Source organism: Pseudorasbora parva, chromosome 12, assembly GCF_024679245.1.
Source record: "Pseudorasbora parva isolate DD20220531a chromosome 12, ASM2467924v1, whole genome shotgun sequence".
In the NCBI taxonomy this organism is placed as follows: Eukaryota; Metazoa; Chordata; class Actinopteri; order Cypriniformes; family Gobionidae; genus Pseudorasbora; species Pseudorasbora parva.
The window spans coordinates 25,162,110-25,174,973 of NC_090183.1; the positions used below are offsets into that span (position 1 = coordinate 25,162,110).

General features: G+C 36.2%; 1 protein-coding gene across 2 annotated transcripts in view; it reads right to left on the bottom strand.

Moving 5' to 3' along the window:
* pkn2b (protein kinase N2b) overlaps positions 1-5,594 on the bottom strand; it is a 63,730-nt gene extending 58,136 nt beyond the window's left edge. For both annotated transcript variants that reach the window (XM_067459560.1, XM_067459559.1), the window contains exon 1: positions 5,179-5,594. In XM_067459560.1, coding sequence (XP_067315661.1) covers positions 5,179-5,199 — 21 coding nt within the window. In that variant the 5' untranslated portion in view covers positions 5,200-5,594. The remainder of the gene's footprint in view (positions 1-5,178) is intronic.
* Positions 5,595-12,864: the final 7,270 nt, after the last annotated feature.

Here is a 12,864-nt window from a genome sequence, read left to right on the forward strand (position 1 = left end):
AAAAAGACATTAGTTATTCATTTATCTATACAGCAGCTCTGAAGAAAACAGTGATGTCATTGTCCAGCTTCAGTTGAGAAAACCCTGTTACTTGACTGATCTGATAATTCTCAACACAGAAGTCCATTTCATGTACTTCTTCATTATAACTTCCTATAGCACATGCATTCTGAAAAATGTTACCTCTATATTTATTTTTGCAATAGGTAACAATGGCATTTTGGGCAGTACCTTGCTGTCTATTTGGTTAGAATTGGGAGAGCAATGTATGCATGCATATACGCTGTGAGTTAGAGAGCTGAACGGTTAATCGTTAAAAGATAGTGATCTCGATTCAAACCAATGTGATCACTCCTAATTGCGATTTGGCTTTGTCTATTAAACCTCTGCCAAGAATGATCACAGGCGAATATTCATGTATTTTCAACCACTCAGACACAGTCTCATTATTTCTGTTTTACAATTATTCAAATTATCACACAAGTACTAGGATAGCTAGTTTATAGTTTAGATGTAAGCACCAATGTCTGCACTGGTCAGCAGTAAAAACATTTTTTTTATTTTTTTTAAATGTATGATTCATTCATTTAAAAACGCTGAAGTGAAGCTGAAGTTCAAGTGAAGTCTGTATGAGTGAGTCATTGAATCATTCACTCAAAACTATTTTTAAAATAATTAATTCAAACTAATTAAATAGGTTTAAAAAAAGAAATTAACATTAACATTTTGTCAGAACCAGTAGTAAATGACATGCTATTTTGATCAGTTGTCTATATTTTAGAATCGTTCTATTAAAAAAAAGGAAAAAGAACAAGATTCTCAATTGATCCAGAATCGTGCAGTGCTAGTGTCAGTTTAGGATTGAAGTCCAGTGATTGAAACCAAAACCAAAGGTAACAAAACAATGAGATGCCAAACATCCATATGGCATACATAGCCTTTATGGTTTATAAATGTAATGTACAATTATGGATATTTTTCTTACAAAAATGAATCACTTCGCTTCAGAAGGCCTTTATTAACTTACTTATTAATGGATGAATGTGCTTTTTTGGGCTTAAAAATTGTGTACCATTGACTCCCATTAAAAATCTTGGAAGAGCTTTTTTATTTTTTATATAACTTGTGTATTATATATTATAATTACAAGTGGATTGTGTGCATGTGGCTGAAAGAAGAATGGCATCATACAGAAATTACTTGACCTATATGATGACTTGAGGGCAAGTAAATTATGGGATAATTTTCATTTTTGGGTGAACTAATTACTACCTTTAACCAATACTATTTAAGCACAGATGTTTACATGTTATATATATATATATATATATATATATATATATATATATATATATATATATATATATATATATATATATATATATATATATATATATATATATATATATATATATATATATATATATATATATATATATATAATAAATAGCTTATCCTTACATCCTCTTCCCTCAGCTCTACAAATAACTTCCCACCAAAGAATGTGGGATTTCTGAACGAATGCCTCTCTCTCCTAGCCTGATCTTACCAGACTCTCGTAGATTTCATTTGTACAGAGTCTGGCCACGCTCCATTGACAAGCGTTTATTTCCACGAAAGGCGGATCCTCTGCTGAAGTTTAAAACTATTGGATCTGCCATAACCAATCGCTAATGTTTGATCGTGACGTACATCATGCGCCCTTCACCTGTTTCACACATGAAAATCCGTCAAAATAAATGTGCAGGCCGCCTCATTGATAAAACCATAGGATAAAACCTAAAACTTGTGCTTTCGGATTGGGATTTATTCCCGCCACGGTGGACAAGAGAGTTGTGTGATCGGGAACGCGTTGATCACGTGGTCCGTAACATGATTGTATGATGTAAATAAAATGTCATATGCTTGGTATAATAAATGCTGATATAAATAACGGACCAATTCAAATGTTTATATGATTTTATTTTCATTTGTTTGAGCGGTGATGAAATATATTGCTCTTGTAAATACCTGCCAGTATTTTAAAGAAATACAAGTCTAGAAATGCATCCAAATAACAGCAAAGCGCAACCGTACGATGCTCTGCAGTGTTCAAAAATTATTATAAACAGTGAATTTTGAAGTAATATATTCTTGAAAACTCAGAGATGTGGATTCAGACAGCTATTACATCACCACATGACCTTGGTGTTTTTCAAAGGAAATAGGTAATTCGGCCAGGGATTTTTATGCGGGTGATGGGAGACGGACGGCAATAAAATAACTGATTAGCCCCTGTAAAATGATGACAATACCCCACAATAAACAGTTACCGTCCGAATAGGGCTTTAGCCAACTCCTTCAACACTAACAGAGTGATCTGGAAAATCAAACTTTTCTCAAATTCACTGTGTTGGGAAGGAGGGCCACAACATCATGGCCACCAACAAACCCCAGCAAAGATTGTTCTTGCTTCGGCTTTAACTTCTGGACATTCGGCAGCGGTGCCACAACAGAATGAATGGTTTCGTTCGCATCTTTCTCCACCGCCATTACAGAACTACAATTTTTTTTTTTATTATTGAGCGGAAGTACGTAGGAGGACAGAGCCAGGCTATCTCTCTCCTTCAATAACTGGTGATTTGGCTCCTGATATGGGCCATGCCAAAGAGGATACCTGTCCCAGACTCCAGCCAAAACCAACGCACCAGAGTCCCTCTGAACATTCAAACAGAGTATCAGTTTACTTGTTCGGTTTCAGTTGTGCCTCCCTGAAATGATGTGGGCAAGAGACAACCAAAGCAAATCAATCAAACTAAACAACAGAATGACCGGAGTTCAGAAAGGATCATATTTGCAAGAGCCTGATTTAAAATGTATAGTTATTATTTTACTGTTTGTCATTAATTGTTTGCACTTTATTCTATCTTAAAGTTTGAAAGATATGCCTCATTACAATGACAGCTGTTGTACAATGTTTAGATGTCACAAACTAAATGTAAAGGGTTTACTATAGTAAATTAATAAAAAATCTAAAACCAGCACAACATAGCATTATATTTGATGACACATGCCTTACAATAAAAAAAGAAACAGATCCACATCAGATACAAATGTTGGTTACATGACCAATGATGTGAAGACCATCAAATTAAGACCCTTTTTTACATATTTGACCTTCCATTCACAAAATGCCAGTTTATACTTCAGTAAGTTCACTAATAAATCAAAAACTGCATAGTGCTCAATGCTGCTCAGTTTTATTTTACAACTACATATTCTTTAAGCAACTTCCAACATAATTTTAAAAGGAATGTTGGTAACAGTTTATTTTATGTAATTACCATAGCAACTAAGTAAATATTGCATAAAATTACATGCAACTAACCCAACCAAACCCTAAGTACATGTAGTTAATTAATATTGCTTGTATATAATTACACTGTAATAATGACATCTTAAAATAAAGTGCAACCTGAATGTTTTTAAAAACGCGTTTCATAAAAAAGCAGGCAAACAAACACTGACGTTCAGTGTTGCCAAGTCCGCGGTTTTCCCGCGGAATTGGGCTACTTTTAACCACTTGCCGCGGGTTGATTTTTTATTCCGCGGGTTAAAGGTTTAACTAATTGCATCAGTTATTTTTAGCTGAAATGGTTCTGTTGAAATAAATATTTTACTTTAGCCAATTCATATTCCACCAATGATAACAAGGATTCTAGGATGATGACAAAAGCAATATCGTATCAGCATAACTGTGCTGATAAGCGCACACTTTGTGAGGTACGGTGGCACTGCTGGGCTTGTCCGCTAATGTGTGTGTGTGTGTGTGTGTGTGTGTGCTGCGGCGCGCACCGGCTGTTTTCGTTTCCATGGTAACCGAATGCGTGCTCTCCAGGGTTGTTGCTGGTAAAGAATAATTTAAAAAATAAATGTCATACACAGAAGAATTTTCTGAAAAATCTTCTGTGTATGACAAGTCTTTAACAGTGTATTTCCAAGTCTTTAACAGTGTAAAAAGCTCAGTATGCATGAAACAGCATTTCACCCCCCCTTTAATGAGGAATATCTTGCAATGTTTATTTTACATTATTTTTAATTTGAAATGAATTTCACAAGTTTGTGGTTCTCTTCCACTGGAGTTGTAATTCTGCATTTTCCCGCCCGCATCCATTACGTTTTTAAGCTCATCAGCTCATCATTACGTTCATCAGCTGTCAATCTTAAGGTAAGATGATTTTATTTATGAAAATAGACTGTTTACAATTACTTATACAGTTACTTACTTATACTTATACAATTATCTTTTAGTATAAATGGTGTGTAGTGCATAACACTACCATAAAATGTGTATTGGAGTGCTTTATAATGATTTTTTTGGTATTGGGCTAGTTGGATTGGCCATTGGGCTACTTTTGGGCTATTTTTGATTGGCCATTGGGCTGGTTTTGTTGCGAAAACCTGGCAACCCTGCTGACGTTGCCTCACAAAATTCAAAAGTGTTTCAGGGAGTTGCCAGGGTGGAATCGTTCAGGATATGTTACTAATAATAGATTTTACTCCATATTTTCCCTCACGACGACTCAGACAGGAAAGAGAGGGTCTGCTCCACAGTTTCTACATTTATTTAATGTGCACAAACGCACTTGTTTAGCCAAACGTTTTTATTAATTTAATATTTCCTTCCTGAAAACAGCTCTTATGGTTTTTGAATGAACAAAAAGGACGTTATTAGTCAATTTAGACAGTATACACAAAGAAAACCTATTTACTTTTCAAACAGTCAACATATCAAACATAACTTTTTTCAACGGTAATATTTACAGTAAGTAGCATTATACAAAAGAGCTACATTATGCGAACCAGCACAACGAGGTACAAAACAGTGGGCAACTGCTGTTCTAATTGCTGAGTTTATGTAAACACAATATCAGTATATAATACAATGTATGTATAATAAAATGGATAGTTTGACTATAGGCATGGGCTGGGATTAAAGCAACAGTTGGTCTCTGTGTCAATATTTCTAGGCCACATTTAACCCTTTCAGACACATTGAAAAGTCGCTCCTATCTAATCCTTAAGATAAGTGTTGAAATGTTAAAGTAGCGAACAGATGTAAACATGGATGCCGATATCAAAGTGTTGACGATGTTGAAGCGCACGGTTAGTAAATAAAATATAAAATAATTCTCTCACCTGCACGGAATCGGCCGCCATCTTGCCTCTTAATAACTTTGAATCAAACTCAAAGAAAGCAAAAACGAGGAATGTCAGTAAGAAGTTAAACCTCTCCACCTCTCTCCAAGTTAGCTCGTATTTCTTCCTGATACTGAAGAAAACACATCGGATCCACGACTTAGGCTATTCCACAGCGCAGCCGGTAAACTTCCCAATTCCCATGACGCTGCCGAAATATCCCTGTTTGATGTATTAAAAAGGCAACAGGGTAAAAGCTTTAAAAGTTTCAAGAAATCAATGCAATAGTTTTCCGTGACAGATCCACGCAGAGGTACGCGGACACGCGAGTGTTTTGAATGCGTGTATTGCTGAACACGCTCCTCTCCTCTGCTCTCCCAGCTGGAGTCAAATCCTACACTTCCAGTCATGTGATCAGAAACTCGCAGGCATTTTCCCATGAGTGTCCATGCACACTGCCAAATATAGAGTTTAAATCATTCTTGTATATTTACTAGAGCGTCATATCAGATTACATCAGAGCTTAATGTTTGATAATTACAACAAAATAAATAGGCCTACAAATAAAATACAAATCAAAACACACCAAACTGCATTTTCTCTAAAACAGAGGCAAAATTCACAATTTGTGGAATTAAATTTTTAAACAAGACTGATACTAGGTGGGGCTCAGTGTTTATCGAAGGATTACCAGTTAGAAATGTAGGAATACAGTAGCCTAGTTTTAGTTAACAAATAGGCTATTGTTTATTTAGGATATTTATACAGGTAGCCTGTCTAAATAAAGCACAACATATATTTGTATAGTGCTTAATGTAATCAAGACATATTACATAGCATATATATATATATATATATATATATATATATATATATATATATATATATATATATATATATATATATATATATATATATATATATATATATATATATATATATATATATATACTTACAGGACATTTACAAAATATCTTCATGGAACATTATCTCATATAACTTAATGATTTTTGTCACAAAATACAAATTCCATAATTTTGACCCATGCAATGTGTCATTGCCTCAAATATATCCATGTGGCTTATTACTGTGTTTGTGGTCCAGGGTCACATATAATAGTGCTTATTGGTTTTAATATATTTTTTTATCTATTTTTATCACCAAATTTCTTAAATGTCTTTTATAAAGGACAAAACAACAGTTCTTCTGTTCTGCTGCAACTCTTTTTAATCAAGCCAAGGCCCAAATATAGTATGTATGTAAATCATTTGGTTTGACAGCTGCATGAAATAAGAGCAAGCAATAATACACCCATTGTAAGGACTGTGAGCTTGGTAAATTTATCTTCTCATATCTTCTCAGATTTCCCTCTCCTCTTTATTAATGAACCCCACAATATTGTTTTAGGGTTATAGATCATTAAAGTAGCTCTGTGCGTTGTTCATGAATCTGTTCAGCTTTCTTTCCCTCTGTTTTCTGATATCTTTGGTTTGAATTTGGTTCATATGGGGAGTCATCTCCTGTTTGAAACCTCTGTAACCACCATTGGCTTTCTGACTTCCCAGCTTCCAAAGAGCTCAAGAGCTAGAACTTCCTGTGGTAACAATTGGGCTTCCTGTGTTAGACCATGTGTTTCTCTATCACACATGATAATCTGCTGTTGCTTTTATAATAGGTATAAGCTCGGTACAGGGGTTTGGACATTGGACTAAAGCATGAAATGGCATAGCATCTCAAGCGTTCCTTATTTAGAATGACAGTGTTATGGATTTCTATGAAATGGCATAGCATCTCAAGAGTTCCTTATTTAGAATGACAGTGTTATAGATTTCTATGGGATATAGAAGTCTATAAAAAGACTTACTGTTGAACTGCATGAGGAATCAGACATCACCATTACTTTATAATAGCTGTTCTAACACATTTGTTATGTGCTTTTATCAGCTGTATGGAGATGAGAACGTTACCATAAAAGTATAAATGCCCTGTGCATTCACTAGGGAAAACCAGTAAAACCCGTCTCTGGGGCAATAGGAGTAATAATAGCAATTGATTTTGTATGTGTTGCAATGGGAGCAGGTTGACCTTGTATTATGAGTCATGACTCATGAGCAAGCAAAAAAGATGTGTCATATGTGAAGGAGGGATTCTCTCATACTGTCAAACAAACCTGAGGGAGACTGTACAGATAGAGTCAATATTCAACATAGAGCTGATGTTACACATGCAGGCACATTGAAGAACCATGCAATTTAGTATCATTTAAAAATGAAATGATATTTGTTATTCCCAGTAGTTGACTGAGTGACTGCCTGAAACATTGTATCAATGTTTTTTCTTTCTTTTAAATGCTTCCCCATGGGGACCTCAGTTTAGGTCCCCAGAATGACACACGTCCCCATGAGTGTGTGCATTCAGGTTGAATTCCCCACCGGGATGGATGATCAGACTCCAATTAAATTGCAAAGCAGCACATGCATTTAGTATAATAGTGAATACTTTGAATTTATTTTAAAATATTAATTTCAGTTTTGGGAATTGCAGTCATATCAGGTACAATATTCCAATTGGTAGTCTAAATACTTCCACTTGGCTAGTATTATGTATTTATTATTATTATGTATTGCCATCTAGTGGCAACATTGCAATATAACAATTACTATATGAGACACTTTTCGTTTATAGTTTCTGCTTTTTTAAATGACAGATAATTAAAAAAATATTCTTCTTCTTCATATTATTGTTATTATTGTTATGAATGAATAAAGAATAAAATGATTAAATACTGTGGCATAATATGGCATATATATGCCATATTATGCCACACTATATTAATCTTTTTATTTTATTATTTTTTACAAATTAATATTTGAAAAATATTTGTACATAGAATCAGTCATGTTGTTCGACCAATATGCAAGCAAAAACACCATCACATAGCCTATAACACATATATTTTTTATTTATTGTATAAATATGCCTATTATAAAAACTCCGAATCCATTTATGAACTGATAACTCATGATAGTTAAACAATAACAACAACACTGTTGTCTTGAATGATTTTTACGTCATGGATGGACTATGTATTGACTTAAATTGACTATCTGGATATTACCAAGTGATTTGCGCCATCTAGTGGTACATTTTAGTTTTACAATTAAGATATGTTCTCTCTCTCTCTCTCTCTCTCTCTCTCTCTCTCTCTCTCTCTCTCTCTCTCTCTCTCTCTCTCTCTCTCTCTCTCTCTCCTCTCTCTCTCTCTCGACACCAAAATAAAGTGTGACAGACATATAAAGAAATTAAGAAACTGCTGTTCACTAGGCTATATGTTATTATTTATAATTAATTAATTTACAATAATACAAATATTAGTGAATGTAGGCTAATTAACTGTAATTGTTTTGTGTTAACTTCTGAAAAGTCTCTTATCAACCTTCAGGGAATCTGAACCCTGTCTAACCCATTCCCACCATCTGAAATCTATGCACACATAGACACTTAATTAAGAAAAAGTTGCCCCGACTGATGTACACTCAGCCTACATGTATAGAATGATGACGGTACCTACCTAACAATTAAAGACATTCATCTTCACATTCCAAAAAAAGTTGGGACAAGTAGCAATAAGAGGCTGGAAAAGTTAAAAGTTAAATGCTGGAGGAACAATTTGCAACTTATTAAGTCAATTGGCAACATGATTGGGTATAAAAAGAGCCTCTCAGAGTGGCAGTGTCTCTCAGAAGTCAAGATGGGCAGAGGATCACCAGTTTCCCCAATGCTTCGATCGGTGAAAAATAGTGGAGCAATATCAGAAAGGAGTTTCTCAGAGAAAAATTGAGTTTGAAGTAATCATCACCTACAGTGCATAATGTAATCCAAAGATGCTGAGAAACTGAAACAATCTCTGCGTGTTAAGGTCGGAAAACCATACAGTGATCTTCGAGTCCTAAGACGGCACTGCATCACATACAGTAATGCTACTGTAATGTAAATCACAACATGGGCTCAGGAATACTTCCAGAAAACATTGTCGATGAACACAATCCACAGTGCCATTCGCCGTTGCCGGCTAAAACTCTAGTTTAACAGAAGAAGCCATATCTAAACATGATCCAGAAGCACAGGTCTTTTCTCTGGGCCAAGGCTAATTTAAAATGGACTGTAGCAAAGGGGAAAACTGTTCGGTGGTCAGACAAATTAAAGTTTGAAATCCTTTAATTTGAAAACTGGGACGCCATGTCATCCGGACTAAAGAGGACAAGGACAATAGGACAAGTTGTTATCAGCGCTCAGTTCAGAAGCCTGCATCTCTGATGGTATGGGGTTGCCAACACGATCTCATGGTAATGCGTATCAATAGTACGAAACAAATGAGACACAATGAGTTTTGGCGTGCATATGCTACACAGTTTTTTTGCGTGCATATGATACGCACTTAATGGCATGCATATGACACCCTCTTGGGTAGATTGGGGGTGGTGGGGTGGGTGATTTGTACATATAACACGCCATAAAGTGCGTATCATATGCACGCGAAAAACCACGTACCATATTCACGCCAAAACCCATTTTGGCATATACATTCCAGGAGATTGCACACTCGTACTATTTATACGTATTTTCCATAGACTGTAAAAAAATATGGACGTAGTGTCCGTGACGCCACCCATAGGATTCCGATAAGCCGTTCTGAAGCTTAAAGTAGGGTCGAGCTGGGCGTTGCCATCTTGTGAGCGAGTCATCGCGAGTCACTCCCGCATAACAGAAAATGGGCAAAAAGGTGGGATGTGCGCGGAGCTGAGGTGACGCAATGACTATAGACGGCAGATAAATGGCTATCCACTTGTAACCACGCCCTTAATTATGCAGAACTTTAAGGCTTTATATAACGTAAGCGAATGAGTTATAAAAAAATTCACCCCCCTCACAGTTGTCATGAAGATCAAAATTAGCCATATAAGCCAAAACCACAATTTGTACCAGGCTGTAAACATGTTTTTTCTGCTTTAAAGTTGAGAATTTTAACATGGTGCTCAATGACATTCTGCTCCCTTCTGGAGCCTGTCCCTAGTGGCCAGTTGAGGATTTGCAGTTTACATTACTTCCGTATTGGCTTCAAGAGAGATTGCGGCAGGTTGCTGCTTGGTATTTTCGTGAGATCGGGCTTGGGGTTGCATGAGTGCGTGTGACATGGACAGCTTACACATCTGAAAAGACACCATCAATGGTCAAAAGGTATATCCAAGTTCTAGCTCCCATCCAGATGTCGTCTCTTTCAGGGAAGACCTTGCATTTTTCAACATGAAAATGCCAGACCACATACTGCATCAATTACAACATCATGGCTGCGTAGAAGAAAGATTCGGGGGACTGAAATGGCCAGCCTGCAGTCCAGATCTTTCACCCATAGAAAACATTTGGCACATCATAAAGAGGAAGATGTGACAAAGAAGACCTAAGACAATTGAACAACTAGAAGCTTAAGAATGGGACAACATTCCTATTTCTAAAGTTGAGCAACTCGTCTCCTCAGTCCCCAGACGTTTGCAGACTCTTATAAAAAGAAGAGGTTATGCCACACGGTTGTAACATGGCCTTGTCCCAACTTTTTTATTGTGTTGATGCCATGGAATTTAAAATCCACTTATTTTTCCCTTAAAATAATTCATTTTCTCAGTTTAAACATTTGGTATGTCATGTTGTATTCTGAATAAAATATGGAAATTTGAAACTTCCACATCATTGCACTCTGGTTTTATTCAAAATGTGTACAGTGTCCCAACACAGAAAAAGAGGGTGTCAAAATTGTACCTTTAGGGGTACAACAGCTTGTCGCTGGGGCAGTACCATTAAAAGGACAACTTTGTACCATTTATACCACAAAAAGGTTCATAGTAGTACCTTAAGGAAACACATTTGTACTCAAAATGTACTAATTTGCACCTTTTAGGAGTAAAACAGGTACAAAGATGTCCTTTTAAGGGTACTGCCCCAGTGACAAGCTGTTGTACCCCTAAAGGTACAATTTTGAAACCCTTTTTTTCTAGCATAATTCTGTACTTGCAGAATGGTTGAACAAGTTGTCATAATATGTCAAGCATATTTCTATTAGACATTTTTTTTTTTTTTTTTAAAGATATCCATTGTGATGTGGATGAGAATTTGTGGCCCAACAGACAGGAACGTCAGGAGGTGTAGGAAGACTGCACTGTAATTCCTACAGCACTGCATGTACAGTTTTCCCTAAGGAGATTGCCCTATGTTCACATTTCTACTTTTTTTTTTTGTGCTGTGCAGTGCTGTCTTTTCCTTTCTGCATCGCAATGACATGGTCTGTCAACAAATTACAGTACAAACAGTAAAAGCGTAAATGTGAATCTTGTCCAACTCCCACATACACTATGGTGTAACCTACAATTTACGAAAATTGTCATCAAAACTTTAGAACATCCCTCCAGAGTACACTGTCTTATCCATAGTCAATGACACAAGGACTTGTCATTGTGATGGCACTGGCACGTTCATTGACACAGATATTTACTTCTGAGAGATATACTAAGGATTTTGAGCTAGAGAATGGCTTTTAATCCATGGTGTTTTACTATTTGTATGAATTGTTTTGAAAAATGCACTTACTGCTTTGCAAATTTCGAGGATGATTCGAGAAATGTACCAAAGCGACTGAGAAAAACTGTAAAACAGCTCTTTGTATATATCGTTTTAGTTTATTTAAAAATGTATCTACATGTGTCAAATTAAAGTGATTCTAATTCGATTCAGATTCATGGTGCATCTGGCAAAGAGCTGAAATAACCACAAATAAGAAAAAAACAAAAACAAAAAAACAATTCAAACTACGGCAGGTGTTGACCATTCATTCATTCAGGCATTTTCCCAGCTCATTTAACCAAGGCTTATTGCAGATATCCATTTTTATACACATTCAAACTATTTGCCATTTTCAGTCCTTAATCCCCTATGCATGTGCAGTGATGGATCAACTTTAAAGCATGACAGCTGTCAATGTCAGGGTTAAAGGGAGCAGCACCTAATTTAATCTCCATATTAACCAGAGCAAATAACACGTGTAAATAATTACCCGTGTCACCTCAGATGCTCATAAATAAGGTAAGAAAACTCTAGCTTACCAGATAAAGCTCATTATTCATGTTTCTTTTTATCTGTAAATTGAGATTTTTGAGATTTTAATTTTCGAGTCACTAACAAATGATTATGTATCATCTGATAACAGCACCTTTTAAATACGGAAAGGGTATTCAATGTCAATTAGTCTCTTTGCAATGTGTTTTAAAAGCTTACAACGAAACAATTAAGAGACTTCAGGCTGGCTCGGCGATGAACATGTTCCCTTTCGAAAGGGAACTCGCGCTGCGTCAGCTGACGCTACGGGGAACGCCTTCAGCGTGACAGGTGTCTGAAATCGCTATCAAATCACAATCCTACTGACCGTCGGCAGCTGGTGATGTCATCACCGTGCGACCAGGAAGTATAAAAAGGCACCGTGCCAACATGACAACATCCTTTCGTCTTCAGGGACTGTTTTGTCTGGTTCGCTAGAAAGTCAGAATGAAGTGCACACGCAAAGTGAAGGGAGCGTACAGGAAGTGCGCTGATCCGTGTCCCAGGTTTCTCACGCCTGGGGACGCGCACACCCTTTGTGTG